This window comes from Trachypithecus francoisi, unplaced genomic scaffold (assembly GCF_009764315.1).
Source record: "Trachypithecus francoisi isolate TF-2019V2 unplaced genomic scaffold, Tfra_2.0 Lachesis_group19, whole genome shotgun sequence".
NCBI classification, from domain to species: Eukaryota; Metazoa; Chordata; class Mammalia; order Primates; family Cercopithecidae; genus Trachypithecus; species Trachypithecus francoisi.
Window position 1 is genome coordinate 48,928,937 of NW_022681464.1, and position 18,940 is coordinate 48,947,876.

Sequence of the window (18,940 nt, forward strand, 5' to 3'; positions counted from 1 at the left end):
GAACGATACAAAATGAAGCAAAAAAAGTGGCAAGTGCAGCAGCAAGAGCAGCGGAAACAAAGGTGCGGCGAGGACAGCGACCGAGCCCTGACCTCACGTCCCGCGCAGGACGCGACAGGCGACAGGCGGGGACACAGTAAGGACATCGACCAAGCCCTGACCTCACGTCCCGTGCAGGACGCGACAGGCGACAGGCGGGGACACAGTAAGGACATCGACCGAGCCCTGACCTCACGTCCCGCGCAGGACGCGACAGGCGACAGGCGGGGACACAGTAAGGACATCGACCGAGCCCTGACCTCACGTCCCGCGCAGGACGCGACAGGCGACAGGCGGGGACACAGTAAGGACATCGACCGAGCCCTGACCTCACGTCCCGCGCAGGACGCGACAGGCGACAGGCGGGGACACAGTAAGGACATCGACCGAGCCCTGACCTCACGTCCCGTGCAGGACGCGACAGGCGACAGGCGGGGACACAGTAAGGACATCGACCGAGCCCTGACCTCACGTCCCGTGCAGGACGCGACAGGCGACAGGCGGGGACACAGTAAGGACAGCGACCAAGCCCTGACCTCACGCCCCGTGCAGGACGCGACAGGCGACAGGCGGGGACACAGTAAGGACATCGACCGAGCCCTGACCTCACGTCCCGTGCAGGACGCGACAGGCGACAGGCGGGGACACAGTAAGGACAGCGACCAAGCCCTGACCTCACGTCCCGTGCAGGACGCGACAGGCGACAGACGGGGACACAGTAAGGACATCGACCGAGCCCTGACCTCACGTCCCGTGCAGGACGCGACAGGCGACAGGCGGGGACACAGTAAGGACATCGACCAAGCCCTGACCCCACATCCCAGAGCAGGACGTGACAAGCGGGGACGGGGCAGCATCTGAAGAGATGATGGCGGACTTTCTAGAATGAATAAAAGAATCTACAGAGTCAAGAAGCCCAACAAATCCTAAGCACTGTTTAAAAAGAAACATTGTACCTCAACACATAATGTACGGTAGGTAGAGCGGTAGAGCCTACAATGCCACCAATGAGGAGAGGATGGAAAAGCAGCTGAAGAGATGGATGGACCCAAAGAAGTAAAGTCTTAAAAGCAGTAACAGAAGCCAAAAAAGGTGACAACCTAGAATTCTATACCCAATGAAACTATTTTCCAAGAAGGATGACCAAGCGAGAATTGAGAGTTCCCAAAAGACCAGCACCAAAAGCACAAAAAGCGAACACATTTCTGACAAAAGGCAAATTATTCTACATAGAAGGTCTAAGATGTAAGAAGATATTACGAACTGAAATGTGGATAAAACAAAATGATAGAGAATGTATAAACAAAATCAGTGATATTGTTAGGTTTAAGAATAACTAGGATTTTCTTTGGGGTTTAAGAACAACTAGAATTAAAATAAGTGACAAAAATGGTGTAAGTCCAGAAGGGAGCAAATTAAGTTAAACGCTCAAGGGAACTGACTTTTAACTCTGATAAGTTAAGAAGGTTTTTAACTTCCAGAGTAACTACTAAAAGAACAGAAACCACTTACATAACTTCTAAACTGCTGGAGACAAATGTTGCATTACAAAAAAAATAATAAAATAGCAAGAAAGGAGAAAAATATTGAACAGGTAAGTAATATTAAAAGCACAAAATAAAATAGCAGATTTAAACTAAAAATATAAACAGTATTATAATAATTGCATATGCGCTAAATACTCTAGTCAAAAATTACCAAAGTTAGATAAAAATTAAACTAACTACAAGATGGCATGCTAATACAAGATGTATGCTAATTACAAGAGACACATAAAAATAAATATACAGAGAAATTGAAAGTAAAAAGATGGAAAAAGATATGCCAAAGAAATTAAAGACAGCTGGCATTGCTACATTAACACAAAACAAAGTAGAATTTAATGCAAAAAGCTTTAGTAGAGATAAAGAAAGTCACTTGATAATGAGAAACTGCTTAATTCACTAGGAATAGATAATAATTTAAATTTGTATGCATCCAATATCAAAGCCACAAAACATAAAATACTAAAAATAAACAGAATTCCAAGGAAAAATAGACAAATTCACAATACTGATGAGAGATTTTGACACATTTCAGCAACTTTTATGAAAGAGAAAGACCCTAGTGGTAGACAGAAACTGAAAAACAAGATTAAGAATCTTGACCTATCACACAGACGAAATCATATGACCAACAATTTGGAATCCAAGTTGTTTTGAAGCACACAAAGAATGTTTATAAAAATGAACTAAATATTGGACCCTACAACAAGTCTCAACACATTTCACAGATCTGAAGTTAAAAAGGTATGTCCTCTGAGAAAAATACAATCAAACTATGAACAAAGATGTATTAGAAATTTCTCAACTATGCTTATAAATTAAGGTAAGAAATAAGTTTGTAATAAGCATGGGTCAAAGATGAAATCACAGTCGAAATTAAAATATTCTGTACTTAACAAAATACAAATGAAAATACAATACAAAAATACTACATATGAAAACTTCTGAAATGCAACCAAATTAGTACTTACAGAAAAATTTTTAGCCTCCAATACATATATTCACAAAGGGGGGAGAAGGTGAACACTAACCAAGGAGGAAATAGACAAGTGAGAAAACATTAATGAAATAGAAAAATAATACAGAGCACAAAGAATCCATAAAGACAAGAGCAGGTATTTCCATAAGAAATGAAAGTTGGCAAACCTATTGGAAGAGTAGTCAGGAAAAAAAAGAAAGCAGAAAGGGCAGAAATAACAAGTATGAACAATTAAAAAGGTTGATATCACAGATCCCATATGTGTCAGGGATAACAGGAAAATATGAACAAACTGTTGTAAATAAAACTGAAAATTTAAATACTTGATTATGAATTGAAAACTATAACTTTGCAAAACTGACTCAAGAAATTAAAAACTTGAATAGTCCCATACCTAAATAGTCCCATAACTAAATCAAATGTGTCAAAAATGTTTCCACAGTAAAAAGCTGAGGCTCACATGGACTTCTTATGTAAATGTTCAAGAAATAAACAATTCCAATTTTAGATAAATTATTTTAGAGAAAGAAAATGAGAAAAAAATGTTTTTATGAGACCAGCATAATCGAGATACCAAACTCCACAAGAATGGTATGAAAAATAAAAATTACAAGTCAATTTCACTCCTGTAAAGCAATGTAAAAATCTCACAGAAAATACAAGCAAATGGAATTTAATAATAAACAAAATAGTAATATACCATGATCATGTTGGGGTTTTGCTCCTAGAAATACAAGGTTGGTATGACACTAGAAATTTTCGTCAATCAATATAATTTGCCAAGTTAATACATTAAAGAAGAAAAATTTAAAGATGAAAAATCTTCAATAGATTTAGAAAAATATTTCCTAGAATACTTTCATGATTTAAAACAACTTTTAGCAAAATAGGAACAGAAAAATGTCAATGTATTAAAAGTCTTCTATAAACAAACTTAGAGCATATTTAAACGACAAACTGTTTAAAGTTTTGCCTTTGAGGATGGGAACAAAAGAAGAATGTTTATTATAATCACTTTTCTTTAGCAACATACTGAAGATCTTTGCTGCAGAAACAAGGAAAAGAAATAAATAAAAAATAAATAAAAGAAATAAATGGTGCAAAGAATTGGAATCAAAAAAAAGCTGTCATTATTTACTGGTGATATGATTATATATAGAAAAACTTCAATACACCTAAATTAATAACTAAAATAGGATTTTTACCAAAATTGATAGTCAATAATTTTATAAAAATTAAGTTTATTTCTTTACATCAGCAAAGAGAGAGGAAATGGTTCTTTTAAGAACGATATTTACAATATCATATAAAAAATCCCAAGTATCTAAGAACCGCTCTAACAAAATTTGAGAAGACTTATTATAGAGAAGACTTAAATAATATTGGGAGATACACGATATTCACGGCCGAGAAGAGCCAACACACTCTTAAAGAACACAAGGATGAATGAAACAGAATACAGAACCCAGAAATAAGACTGCACACTTACAACCATCTGATCTTCCACAAACCTGACAAAAACAAGAAAGGAGAAAAGGACTTCCTATTCAATAAATGGTGCTGAGATAACTGGCTGGCCATTTGCAGGAGAGAGAAACTGGACCCCTTCTTTACACCATATACAAAAATGAACTTAAGATGAATTAAAGACTTAAATGCAAAACCCCAAACTATAAAACTCCTGGAAGACAACCTAGGTAGTGACATTCAGGACATAGGCACGGGTGAAGATTTCGTGACAAAGACACCAAAAGCAACTACAACGAGAGCAAAAACTGACAAATGAGATCTCAATAAACTAAAGAATCTCTGCACATCAAAAGAAACTTACCAGCAGAATAAACAACCTACAAAGTGGGAGAAAATTCTTTTGCTAACTACACATCTGACACAGGTTTAATACCCAGCATCTAAAAGGGACTTAAACAAATTTACAAGAAAAAAACTAACAACCCCACTAAAAAGTAGGCAAAGGACGAACAGACACTTTTCAAAAGAAGACAAACACGTGGCCAACAATCATATGAAGAAAAGCTCAACATCAGGCTGGGCGTGGTGGCTCACGCTTGTAATCCCAGAACTTTGGGAGGCCGAGGCAGGCGGATCACGAGGTCAAGAGTTCGAGACCAGCCTGACCAACATGGAATAACCTAAATGCCCATCAATGATAGAATGGATAAAGAAAATGTGGTACATCTACATCATGGAATACTATACAGCCATAAAAAAGAATGAGCTCATGTCCTTTGCAGGAACATGGATGGAGCTAGAGGCCATTATCCTTAGCAAACTAATGCAGAAACAAAAAACCAAATACCACATGTGCTCACTTATAACTGGGAGCTAAATGGTGAGAACACACTAAATGTGAGAACACACAGAGGAGAAAAACACACACTGGGGCCTATCAGGGGGTGGAGGTTGGGAGGAGGGAGAGGATTAGCAAAAATAACTAATGAGTACCAGGCTTAACGCCTGGGTGATGAAATAATCTGTACAACAAACTCCCATGACACAAGTTTGCCTATATAACAAACCTGCACATGAGGATAGACTTGTTCCATCAAATATCGCACTATTATAAAAGTCTATTAACACAGTTTGTTATTTGGTGGGAATACAAAAACAGTCCAAGGGAACAGAACAGGTAACCCAAACAGGCTCATGTGTATACCAATGCTTGGGTACATGGCAGACAGGGCACTAGATCACTGGGAAAAGTCTTTTCTATAACTGGTGCTGAGACAATTGGTTTGCAAAAATATGGTATTTAAAAACCATACTTCACACCATATATATTTAAAAAAACAAAAAACACTTACAGTGGTCAGAGGAAAAATAGTTAAGCTTCTAGAAAATAATGTAAAAGGAGAGCTTCATCTCCTTGGAGTAGGGAAGGAATTTTTAAACAACATAAAAAGTGATAACCAATAAAAAAAAAACTCATATATTTGGCATGTAAAATCAACAATTGTTTTTTCATAATTTCACCAATGGGTGGGTAAAAAGTCAAACTACAGATTGAGAAAGATACCAGCAAAACATAAGCCGAGAAAGCCTTGGCATCTAAAATAGATAACTGCAAGCTGCCCAGAACACCAGACAAAAGACTTAGAAAGTTCACAAAAGAGAAAATCTAAATAGCCAACATATATGGGCATAATTGTTTAGTCTCACTATCAAGCTGGGAAACGATCATTAAAACTGCAATGAGAAACTCACTTATACTAAGTGTTGCTGAGGATGTGAACTACTCTTGACATTGATGTTGGAATGGTAAATTGGTACAACCACTTTGAAGAACAGTTAAAACATTATCTGGTAAATTTGGCAAATGATATAGCCAAGTAGTGCCACTCCTAGATACCTTATGCCAGGGTGCCAATGTGTGGAATACACATTCATGGAATGTTAATAGCAGCACTGCTGCCCACTGTAAAAAAACTGGAAGCAACCCAAACCCCGAAACAGCAGATATACTGGATACACTAGATACACTGGAATGTGCTCATGCAAGAGAATGACAAGCTGCAAGAAACGAGAAGAGGACAACACAACCTCCTGCATGCAGCCATGTTAAACAAAAGGAATAAGACAAAAAGAAAACATCCAGTATGATTTCAATTACAGAAACCAACAAAACAGGAAAAACTAATTCACAACTGACTCTCAAACAACACAGGCTTGAACTGTGCAAGTCCACTCAGATATGGACTCTTTTTAGTAAGTCAAGTCAACCCTCCGTATCTGAGGCTCTGCATCTGCAACCAAACATGCATCAAAACACAGTATTCCTGGGAGGCGAGCCCCGCAGACACAGATGGCCCACTTGTCCTATGGATAGGTTTTGCAGGGCCCACCGTGGGACTCGGGTATGCATGGGTTCTGGTATCCATGGAGGCTGCTGGAACCAATCCCCCATGGATACCAAGAGATGACTGCATATATTTATATATGTAATTTTTAGATGGCAAACCTTTAGGAAAAGCAAGACATTAACCATAAAAGCAGCATTCCATAATGTATACATACACCAAAACATTACATTGTGTCTCATAAATAAATATAATTCTCTATTAAAAATGAAATGAAAACTTTAAAGCCCACACATTTCAAAACAAAACAATGCTCAAAGGCTGCTGAAGCAGCCCGTGCAACGAAAAGTAGTAACTTTTTCGATAGATTAAAACAAATTTGTTAACTATAATTTTTTAAAGCCAAGACAGTGATTATTTCAAAAGAAACGAAATGAATCATGCAAAAATATATTTTCTAAGCCAATATAAAAACTGGCACATAATTCATGCTATAATAAGAGATTTACACAGAAAAAGTATAAAAGGAAACATCTTAAGCGTGTATGGCACCTTAACTCTGAAACTGCGTGAAGATAATGGTGCTAAGTGCTAGACGCTTTTGCAGCCACACTGGACCCTCAGGGTTCATGTATGGAATCCCTGGCATATGTGCCACATAAAGGGGATGGACTGTGGTATTAGAAAAGCAGTATTAACCAGTTTTCCTGTCACAGAATCTCCACTGACCTTAAAATCTGGAAAACAAGCTTCATCGTATAAATTTTTCAAATTGTTTCCCCAAACAATCTTAGAAACCTCTTCATTTTTCTGAATTTTCTGAGTTCAAATAAGCAAACCGGAAAAAGGGGCTCTTTAGCCAAAATTACTTCTAAACTATGCCCTTTTTCTATCAAGTGACTTCTCTGTTCCCCAGCACTATTTCCACAATTAGAGGCAATAAGGTTTGTATATATAAAATAAAACTTTGTTTTATTTCAACTTTATATAAAACTAGTGATGAGAGTTCATGAATTAGCCATGCTCAATAACTAAAAACTTAACAAAAAGATAAATTATAGAAAAATATTTTTTTCCTAAAGAAAAATATATTATTTTTAAAAAAACAACAACTAAACAAACTTGAACGTTTAGGGACAGGTTTTTGGCTTTTGTTGAGGGCTAGGCTGTAAGGAGAGGAGGAGGAAGTAATTTAAAGTTTTAGATAATTTTTACTTCTATGGAGAGAAAGAGCAGGGAAAGGAGAGGGAGGGAGGGGAACAAGGTGTCCAGATGAAGACGCTGAGGACTGAGCTGCAAGGCCCCGAGGGTGTGCGCCATTCTTCCCTGCACGCTCACACACAGCGGCACGGGGCATGTACTAAGCTGAATGGCCCATCGCAATACCTTCCCAAAAGCACATACTTGGATGTTGAGTAAATGAAGAACCATTACACATTCAACCAAGTGTTCAGCAAGCAGAAGGCTGAGCTGCCTATTAAAAAGTGAGAGCTGGCCGGGTGCGGTGGCTCAAGCCTGTAATCCCAGCACTTTGGGAGGCCAAGACGGGCGGATCACGAGGTCAGGAGATCGAGACCATCCTGGCTAACACAGTGAAACCCCGTCTCTACTAAAAAATACAAAAAACTAGCCGGGCGAGGTGGCGGGCGCCTGTAGTCCCAGCTACTGGGGAGGCTGAGGCAAGAGAATGGCGTGAACCCGGGAGGCGGAGCTTGCAGTGAGCTGAGATCCGGCCACTGCACTCCAGCCCGGGTGACAGAGCGAGACTCCGTCTCAAAAAAAAAAAAAAAAAAAAAAAAGTGAGAGCTTAGCAGGACACTTAGCAGAACACTTAGCAGGACAAGGAGACATCCTCCCACAACACTCAAGGAACAACAGGCAGAAAGGAAACACTTCTGAATATCGGGAAACTGAACTGTTTCTTACAAGCCAAACAGTGGCCATGGGACACTGTAGCATCTCACCCTTCCTGACGCTACCTTGCCAAGAGCAGGGGATGAAGCATTTTGTAAAAAAATGACTCTATGTGGTGCGCTGGTTTCTTAAAGATGCCATCACTAGATGTCTTACAGCAACAGAATGTTATTTTCTCACCATCTGGAAGGTGTGGGCAGAGCTGTTTCCTCCCGGACACTGGTCAGGGGTGGGGCGGGTGGAGGTGTGGCTGTTCCGCCTCTCTCCAGCTCTGGGTCTGCTCACAGTCCTTGGCGTGCCCTGGCTTGTAGCGGAACCATTCCAGTTTCTGCCACTGTCTTCACCTCACCTTCTCCTTGGCATATTCCTACTCCTTTGATTACAAGGACATTCACTGCAATTAGGGCCTACTCTAACTCAGGATGGTCTTGTTTAGAGATCATTATCTTAATCATATCTGCAAAGACTCTTCTCAAGTAAGGTCCCATTCATAGATTTCTTGTGGGCACATGTTTTGGGGGCCATCACTGCATGCACGGGAGTCTACCCTCTAGCATTCCCCAAATTTACATCAGCCCCAAATGCAGAATACATTTACCCCATCCCAATATCCCAAATATCTCAGCCTACTATAGCATCAACATTAAGTCCCAAATCTCACCAAACCGCATCTGCTCAAATGTCCCAAATTTCGTCATTTAAACTATCTAAATTAGGTATGGGTGAGACACTGGCCATGGTCCATCCTGGGACCTAAGTTCCTCTCCACCTATGGACCTGTGAAACTAGAAAACAAGCTATCTGCTCCCAAAATACAGTGGTGGCACAAGGATAGATAGATATTTCCACTCCAAATGGGAGAAACTGGAAGGAATATAAGATCACTGATTCCAAGCAAGTTTGAAATTCAGCAAGGCAAACTCTGTGAAGTTTCAAGAGCTGAGAAGAACAGAGTCACTGCGTCTCAGTGCCCCTTAGGCCGACAGCTCCATGACCTCTGCACTGCCCATGTCAATGCTGACCCTGGGGTCATTCTTCCTCTTTCTGAAAGGCAGCACATGCTGGCAGCCAGTAGCTCTATCAAGCTGTTTCCTGCCTATCAGATTTTGGGAGTCCAACAGCCTTCTCTCATCTCATCCTCTCTCTGTTCCTTTGGGTCAAGCTGGTAGTTTCTGCTGATAAAACATGATGGGTCTCCTGTGCATACCCTGAGAGTCCACACTATTAGAAAACAGACCCCAACACAGATCCTTCTTGGATAGTCCCTCTCTATTCCTGGTTTCTGCAAAGCTGCTGAGTACATCCTTTAGTCAGCCCCTGAGAGGGTCTGGCTCTGTGTCCCCACCCAAATCTCATCTTGAATTGTAATCCCCATGTGTAGAGGGAGACAGGTGATTGGATCATGGGGGCGGTTTCCTCTATGCTGTTCTCGTGATAATGAATGAGTTCGCGTGAGGTCTGATGGTTTGATGAGTGTGGGACGGTTCCTCCTTCACATGCTCACACCTTCTCCTGCTGCCTTGTCATGATAATGAGTTCTTCTGAGATCTGATGGTTTGATGAGTGTGGGATAGTTCCTCTGACGGTTTGATGAGTGTGTGATGGTTCCTCCTTCACATGCTCACACCTCCTGCTGCCGTGTTGTGATAATGAGTTCTCATGAGGTCTGATGGTTTGATGAGCGTGTGACAGTTCCTCTGATGGTTTGGTGAGTGTATGATGGTTCCTCCTTCACATGCTCACACTTTGTCCTGCTGCCTTGCAAAGGTGCCTACTTCCCCTTCCACCATGATTGCAAGTTTCCTGAGGCCTCCCCAGCCACGCAGAACTGTGAGTCAATTCAACCTCCTTTGTTTATCAATTACCCAGTCTAGTGTAGTATCTTCATAGCAGTGTGAGAACAGACTAATACCTGCCTCTAATCTCTCTCTTCAAAGAGCAAAACACCACCTGGACATATCCTTGGTGAATGCTTTCCAAACAGTGAATCTCCCAATATTAGCATTTTATGCAATCTGGATAGGCTCCAAATTTTCCAAATCATCAATACCTGAATATCACATCTAGGTCTAAAGAAGTTGAAAACACTCTTTTCACCAAGCATTCTACCTGGAAAATAAGGTCTTACTAAAGCTGTTTGGTAAATTAGCAAAAACCTGTAAAATGTCACAGAAAGGGTACCTAACCGAAAAGTAACCTGATAAAGCTCCTAAAAGTTTTCCTTCAGAAAAGTTATTTCCTAAATCCAGGAGCAATGACTGCTGTGCCTGTGCTGCCTGACACTTTTGGTCTTCCAGGGGTGTGCCGACTGCACAGAGCTCTGGGGGTCCCCAGTCCATCTGCTCTGGAAGCTCACGGGCAAGCATCCCCATGCTCACTGGGTTGGATGCCAGACCCCTGGTAAATGAGAGGAAACCCTGTCTCCCAAGCCACACACACCCTGCACCTTCAGTGCTTTCAACAAAGCCGCTGTATTGACAAGAGGTTCCTCGGTGTTCGCAGAAGGCCAAAGCCGCTGTATTGATAAGGGGTTCCTCGGTGTTCTCAGAAAGACAAAGCCGCTGTATTGACAAGGGGTTCCTCGGTGTTCGCAGAAGGACAAAGCCGCTGTATTGACAAGAGGTTCCTCGGTGTTCGCAGAACAACAAAGCCGCTGTATTGACAAGGGGTTCCTCGGTGTTCTCAGAAAGACAAAGCCGCTGTATTGACAAGGGGTTCCTCGGTGTTCGCAGAAGGAACACCTTTATCACTTTGTCAAACAATTCTGCCGGTAACACTCACATATGCCTCATGTGGGAGTAAAAACACTCTGACCCACGCTGATAAGACAGTTTTTGTATTATCAACTACACTGGTATATAGCATTTCAAAGCATATGGACGAAAGAGGTAATAATTAAAGAGGGAAGTAACTGCAAGTCCCTGACCTCAGAGAACTTTAAATGAATATAGAATTCTGATAATCAATTTTCCTTTTCTTATGAGAGATGCATAGGATTTAGGGAACATGTATGAATTTTAGAATTACAAAAGTAAAAGTTAAATACTATAATATTTTCCTTTGAAATTTACAATGTAAATTCTATCAAGTAACTCAAAATATTTTACTTCATACAGAGGAATTTTTATAAAACAGCTTAAATTTGAAAAGCCCTTTAAGAGTATTAGGACAACAGAGAAAAAAGCACTTTACTTGGGAAGCCGATGTGGGCAGATCACAAGGTCAGGAGATAAAGACAATTCTGGCTAGTATGGTGAAACCCCGTCTCTACTAAAAATTCAAAAAATTAGCCGGGCATGGTGGCGGCACCTGTAGTCCCAGCTACTTGGGAGGCTGAGGCAGGAGAATGGCGTGAACCCAGGAGGCAGAGTTTGCAGTGAGCTGAGATCGTGCCACTGCACTCCAGCTTGGGTGACAGACCAAGACTCCATCTCAAAAAAAAAAAAAAGAAAGAAGAAAAAAGCACTTTACTTTTCAGATATGCATACCGTGCAAAACCAAAACATATTTTAGAACTCTTACCTTTTATTCAATCCAAAAGCATATTCAGCAAATACTAGAACGTGTCGTTATTCATATTTTATGTCAACTTTGAGGAAAACAAACTTGGCTTTAATCAAATGTGAACTTTAATTCCCCGAATCATTGTCCTGTGCTTTTGACATCAACGGATCTCACCCCTGCGTGCACCCTGTGTCACTGCATCCTGAGTGAGAGAAACACGGTAGAGCCTTGTGTTGAAGCGGTGTGAGACGTTCTGGAGCCAAACAGAGGGGAAGTGAAGTGATGTGAGACGTTCTGGAGCCAAATAGAGGGGAAGTGAAGTGGTGTGAGATGTTCTGGAGCCAAACAGAGGGGAAGTGAAGTGGTGTGAGATGTTCTGGAGCCAAACAGAGGGGAAGTGAAGTGGTGTGAGATGTTCTGGAGCTAAACAGAGGGGAAGTGAAGTGGTGTGAGATGTTCTGGAGCCAAACAGAGGGGAAGTGAAGTGGTGTGAGATGTTCTGGAGCTAAACAGAGGGGAAGTGAAGTGGTGTGAGATGTTCTGGAGCCAAACAGAGGGGAAGTGATAGTTCTTCCCCGAAAGCCTCTCCAAGCATGACCAAACATGCTAAACATCAAACTGTTGACTGAAAAACCAGAGCAAGAGAGACCTGCAGAAAGCCTGCCATCGTCCTCATTTTCTAAGCAGACACTAGAGAAGGATACACAGACTTAATCTGGGGTGTGGGTATTTTATGTAGATATAAATATGCACAGTCATATTTGTAAGTCTGTATAAACACACTGGAAAGGTTTGACAGAATTTGAGTAGAGATAGCAGGATTTCAGATCATACTTATCATCTTCTCTTATTATTAGTTTTTTTTCTTTCTTTCTTTCAAGACAGGCTCTTGCTCTGCTGCCCAGGCTGGAGTATAGTGACGTGATCTCGGCTCACTGCAGCCTCCACCTCTGGGGCTAACGCGATCCTCCTGCCTCAGCCGCCCAACTAGCTAGGACTACAGGCGCATGCCACCGTGCTTAGCTAATTGTTTGTTTGTTTGTTTGTTTGTTTGTTTTGGAGAGACCAGGTTTCACCATATTGCCCATGCTGGTCTCTAACTCCTGGACTCAAGCTATTCACCTGCCCTATTTTCTATTTTGTTTTACTATAAATACATATAATTACGAAGGTATGAAAACAAAAATGTTTTAGTTAAAAAATGCTTATTACATAAACTAATTTTCATAACTATGATTAATTTTTCTTGGTAACCGGATACAGGAAAAGGTCAAATCTTTCTATATTATTTTACTAAAGAAAGAAGTAACTGGAGATAGTCCATATAAATACAAAATTTCACTAAAACATAATAAAAGTCCCAATACTATTCAATAGTTTGTCAGTTAAAGACAGAGGTACCCTAGATACAAAAGGAAGCAAAGCTCTCATGAGGCCTTTTACACAGTTAAAGAGAAGCTGCCTTGAAAGGAACATCATGTGACATTCTAGAACTGAAAGAAATCAACTGACTTTAAGAAAAATCAAATTAATGAGAGCAAAAAAGAAGGAATTCCTAGAAAAAGATGTGTTTGCTCGACAGACATGGGAGCAGGCGCCCTGTGCTGGAGGCTGGGGAGGCTGAGCTGGAGTGCATGTGTGCCAGCACTGGCCGTCTCTGCTGTGCTGGGACAACGTGCTTTCTCTGCCAAGACATTTTCCCTAGGTCTTCCATGGTAGCCTCACCATGCAGGCCACTGCTTAATGAGCACCCAGTCAGGGAAGGCCCACATTGCTCTGAAGCCCTGCAAGGTTCTCTCTGTTCCAGTGCCCGGTTTGACTTTACTACATAGTGTTTTACCACTACGTAACTGTTTCGTTTATACGCTTTTGCCTGTCCCCTCCGATTAAGAAGAGGCCAAGGGCATTGGATGGCCTGCCCATTTGTTGTGTGTCAGCAGGGGCCAGTGCATCAGCTTTGACTATTTACTGACCACAACACTTACCTTGCTACCTTGTATTGTCTCTTTCTTTCTTTGAGACAGAGTTTTGCTCTTTTGCCTGTCCAGACTGGAGAGCAGTGGGGCAGTCTTGGCCCATTGCAACCTCCACTTCCTGGGTTCAAGCGATTCTCCTGCCTCAGCCTCTCAGGTAGGTGGGATTACGAGTGTGTGCCACCACACCCCACTAATTTTTGTATTTTTAGTAGAGACGGGATTCCACCATGATGGCCAGGCTGGTCCCAAACTCCTGACCTCAGGTGATCCACCTGCTTTGGCCTCTCAAAGTGCTAGGGATTACAGGCGTGAGCCACCTCGCCCGGCCAAAAGAAAAAGTAATGGGATTGAATGTGAATAATACGCACTGTATTTTCCAAGTCTTACTTCAGACATAATCATTAAGGTTATTCTTCTGTAAATGCAATTTACCCTGCTAAAAGCCCTTATCCTCTTTGAAAAAAGACTGATCAAGAATATGTAGGATGATTCGCTAGAAACACCCTTTTACTACTGCAGTAATGGCAAGAAGGTTGCGGCCTGGAGGTCTAGTGCAAACACTGAGTATAAACCAAACAGGATGACAAGATGAAAACAAATGTCGACTAGTAAAGCATGTAAGTGGATGGGAGAGGGGAGATGAGCTGACTTAAAATATTTTAGGGTCTTAGCATTGATTGAGAGGAGAGTAAAGATAAAGCTTAACTTTAAACTTTACTAAATATTACATATTAAATATGTAAAACTTCTAGGGAAAGCACAATAATAGAAATATAGGGTATCATTTCAAGTTAATAGAAAAAATGGAATTGAAAAAACTCCAAAGGTTGTAAGAAAGAAAAGAAAAATAAATACAGAAGTAAAACAAACAGCAAAAATAAGGTGGCATAAATTAATGCAAATAAAGTATTAATCACAGTAAGTGTAAAGACAGTAGCATGGGATTTAAGACAACATCACTACCACTTAGCTAATGCTGTTTATAAGAGATTTTCATTCACCAGAATAATAAGAGCTATTCTAAACCTGTAAGCAACTAATAACATAGCCTCACAATATATAAAGCGAGAATTCACAAAATGGCATGGGAAAATGGACAAGTTCATTATTATGGTGAGAGATTTGCACACTCTCAGTAACTAAAAAGTTAAGGAGTTTTTTTTAAAACAAAAAACAACAGTAAAGCGCATACATTAAAGAAGATCAATCTAATGGATACAGAATAATTCATGTAAAAATACACATATTTTTAAAGCATACATGGAATATTTATAAAATGACCACATACCAATCCACAAAGCAAATAGTAATGAAAACAACATGCTATGAGGCTCTGGAAGCAACTTGCAGGGGAAGAATCCCAAACACATTCTGTGTTATGAAGCTCTGATAAAAATGAACACATAACCTAATATAACCCAAAAGGCAGATACCGCAGAAGTGTCTATCAACATATTTTGGGAGTTGGAATACATTTTCTCCGTAGGAGAAAAATATGCCACCCTTGAGACAGGTTCTCAAGCTGGTACAAACACGTATATGTGCCTCACTATGTGCCTTACGTGGAGCTCCTGAGAACCCATTAGTCAGCAGGTCTTCGAGTGACAAGGCCACAGTGTCAGGAGGTGTTCCCTGCAGCTCTAGGAGAAGCCGCTCCCCCATCTGGGCCAGTCACTGCAGCCTGCTTTGCCTGAGACAGGCATTCCAACCGGCAGAAACTAAGAAAAGCAGGAGAAATGTCTTATTTCCTCCTTCACTTGATGGCTAACCTATCTTCTCACGTGACAATACAAAAATGGATACCAGGGTTCATTCATGTGTCTGGAGACAAAGGAGACTCTTGGGGAGTGGTGGTATCAAACAGAGGAAGCTGGTGGAGAGAAGATGCAATGTGTGAAGGGCCTGGGATCAAGGTGAGTATTTAGGCTGAACAACAAATGAGAACTACCTGAAGGACCATCACATCCGAATAAGTAAATTCTGGCATGACAGACAGATACAAAAGGCAGGTTACTTTCTGGTTATACTTTGTTAATTGCCACTTAGCCAGTGGGGGGCTGGGTATTTTGAGGACAAAGATGAACAGAGTTCACTTGTGGCACTCAATACGTGCTGGCACAAGAACTGTGATGATCTGTGCTTGGGTCCTCTGAGCAGGACGGGGCCTTTGTAATGGGTCCATTCAACAAATACTTACGGAGGCCCTACCACATCCCGAGCGTGCTCCGTTTTAGGCCCTAACTAGGACACAACAACAAGCGGGCCACACAAGGCCTCTCTTCTCACAGGGCTTAGTGAGAAGGAAGAAACGGGCAACAAACAAGATGAATGTCATAGAGATCTACACAGAATTCAATAGGCTGCTGTGATAGCAAGTGGCTGGCTGTTTCTTGGTCTGTACTGAGCAGACAAAGGCAGCCTCTCTGAGGAAGAGTATTTAGGGTAAAAGCCAAGTGACGTGACAAGACAAGCCTAGCCACGGAATGATGAGGTACAGGAGCACCGAAGCAGAGGACACAGCTAGGGTGGGAAGCAGCTGGCACATGGGGATAGCTGCAGTGTGGTGGGAGAGGAGAGTGGGGAAGGTGGGCCTTATTAGGTTCAATCCACAAGTCAGGTTGGAACAGCCATCTCTGCAGTCAGCTTTATGGAGTGCAGAAAGTCCATGTCAGCAGCAAGTCACACAGCTGCAACGAGAAGTTGCCGTTTGCTGCGTGCTCTCTGCACAGGCCTGGCCACCATGAACCAGCAACACTGTGGAAGGGAGCATCCACAGGAATCTGTGCTGTGACGGGCAGAAAGGAGGCTGATTTCCTACCTCTCGAATATACTGGGTGAGAGCAACTGGATTCATTCCCAGTGATTGTCTGTGAGGGCAGTGCAGTGTGTACACATCCCAAGAACAGATTATAGCTCTGACTTTATGACATAACTAAATGGAAGAGACAACACCTTTTAGAGCAAATTTTGGAGAAAGCTGGGGTTAGAAACAGAGATATCTTTCTCTTCAAAGTGGCTACCTCCTTGAGCCTAAGCATTCTATACTGTTTTAGTCCGTTCTCTGTTACAAAAGGTAGATGTTCTAGATTCACACTTTATCCACCGTGAGGGTCAGCTGCTCATTCCTATGAACATCTTAAATCATATATATTAAGAATATCTTTCTTAAAATATTTTTGAAAATACTTTAAAATGGATTTATGTTCATATGGTAAAATATTAGTCTTTACATTAAATAGGCATCTAATGTTAACTACTTATAGCCCAATCTGTAGTTATAACATAGGTTAACATTTTGAAATGATAGTCCATATTAAAAACACAGCCTCAATATTTTATCTAACTTGACAGATATTAGATATATTAAATAGAACTTTAAAATGCCAATGATTCCACACAGATCAAAGGGCACTGGAAATTTAAAAGTCTATCAGCAAAAAACAAAACTAATTTTGTGCAATTCTGGTTTATGTTTCATCAGGAAATATCCTCTGACTGTTGAAGAGGACACCATCAGCACGTTCACTATCAGGAAAGTATGACACCTTTAGATCATTCTACCGGCACTGACGACATCTCCCCAACAACACTTCCACTGAAGAATTCCTCCAGATTCCTCAGACCTCCTGGCTCTTACTTCTCTAGCTTTGTTTGGATAATTTCTTTCACACTGACAAAGATAAATTTCAATAAAATCATACTCAATGAAACCAGACATTTGTTTTACGCTCGTTTTTAAACCTACCTTATGGGAATGATGTAAGAAAAGAGGAGAAGGAACCGAAAAAGATTGCGGTACCATGGACCCACAAATCCTTGTAAGGTTACCATGACAACAGAAAGAGCAACTAAAGCCAAAAATAGTGCTTTCGTCAGCCGATTGAGTTCAAGGTCCAACAAACCAACCTGAAAGAAAAACACATAATACATGAACAAACTAACCATAATGTCCCTAATATTATAAATCAGAATGCATGGTAATGATGACAAAAAAAACTTTAAATTTTTTTGGTATTAGCCTTTATTATAATGAAATATGGAAATATTACTAACTTTTCTCCTGAAAAACCTTTAACAGATTCAGGAGGATTTCTAGAAATGAGTCATGATTCCCAGAGCATTTCCAGAAAGGGTCTACTGACAAAACACGAGGCCAGAGCACACAGCCGCAGTGAACCCAGACATGGCCTCTGAACGGGTGGCGCATTGGTCACTGGCTCAGGCAAAGTGAAACGCAAGCCTAGAGAAGGGTACTGGAAGCTTGCTCAGGGCGCGGCCCGGGAACAGAGAGTTTTAGGGCGCGGGCGTGTCTTCCTTGCACGTGCTACGCCATGGCCATGCCTCTGTTATCCGTGTGGGCGCCTCTGCACATCCCCCATGAGGATCCTACTCTAGATGGAGAGTTCTCAAGAACAGGACAGTATGTATGTCTTTCCGATCTACCAACAGTCTCTTTGAAAGAACTTGTCTTACAGCAAAAAAAAAAAAAAAAAAAAAAAAAGCAATAGATAGTTAGCTTAAAATAAAACTTTTTTAATTTGCACAAATCATACATTGTATGTTCTCCCAGTCAGGTACCCTACACACAAGTCCATTCTATGGATCGTTTACCAGCTGAGCAAAATGTGAGGGAAAATTATGTCAATAAGAATCAGTTCATTTTTTTGGCTGCATTCTGTATAGGATCTTGGAAACAGTGACAACTAGCAACCCAAAAAGCTCTCACTGTACAAGTTAAGAGAATACAGCTCTTTTGAAGCATGTAGCTTCAATTTCGAGCTCTAGCAATCACTGTGAATTGTTTCTCTTTGCTTGCTTTCAGTCCTGAAAGACCACAAGGCAGTCCAGTGAGTGGGGTTGGGGGACGAGAGGGAACTCGGCGCTGCAGGAAGGGAGGCAGAAGTGACACAGCACAGCAACTAGGATTCCTCGGGACTCTGGATTTAGGCTAATCTAGAGGCTGACTCTGCCACTTAGCGGCATAACCTTGGGCGAGCTGGGCTTTGGCTTTCTTATCTGTAAAATAGGGATTGTGGGATGTTTTCCTTACAGCCCCCGGGGATGTAAGAGGGAGCGCAAGGCACAGTGGCCACAGTTCCTGCTGGGCAGTACGCTCCCCAGGTGTGCTGCTACTGCTCTTATTACACACTTGGATTGGAATCCACTTTC

General features: G+C 41.3%; 1 protein-coding gene across 10 annotated transcripts in view; it reads right to left on the reverse strand.

Moving 5' to 3' along the window:
* Positions 1-18,940, reverse strand: part of ATP9B (ATPase phospholipid transporting 9B (putative)) — a 295,138-nt gene that overhangs the window by 101,861 nt on the left and 174,337 nt on the right. For all 10 annotated transcript variants that reach the window (XM_033178485.1, XM_033178489.1, XM_033178484.1 and 7 more), the window contains one exon: positions 17,517-17,677. In XM_033178485.1, the coding sequence (XP_033034376.1) occupies positions 17,517-17,677 (161 nt within the window). The remainder of the gene's footprint in view (positions 1-17,516; positions 17,678-18,940) is intronic.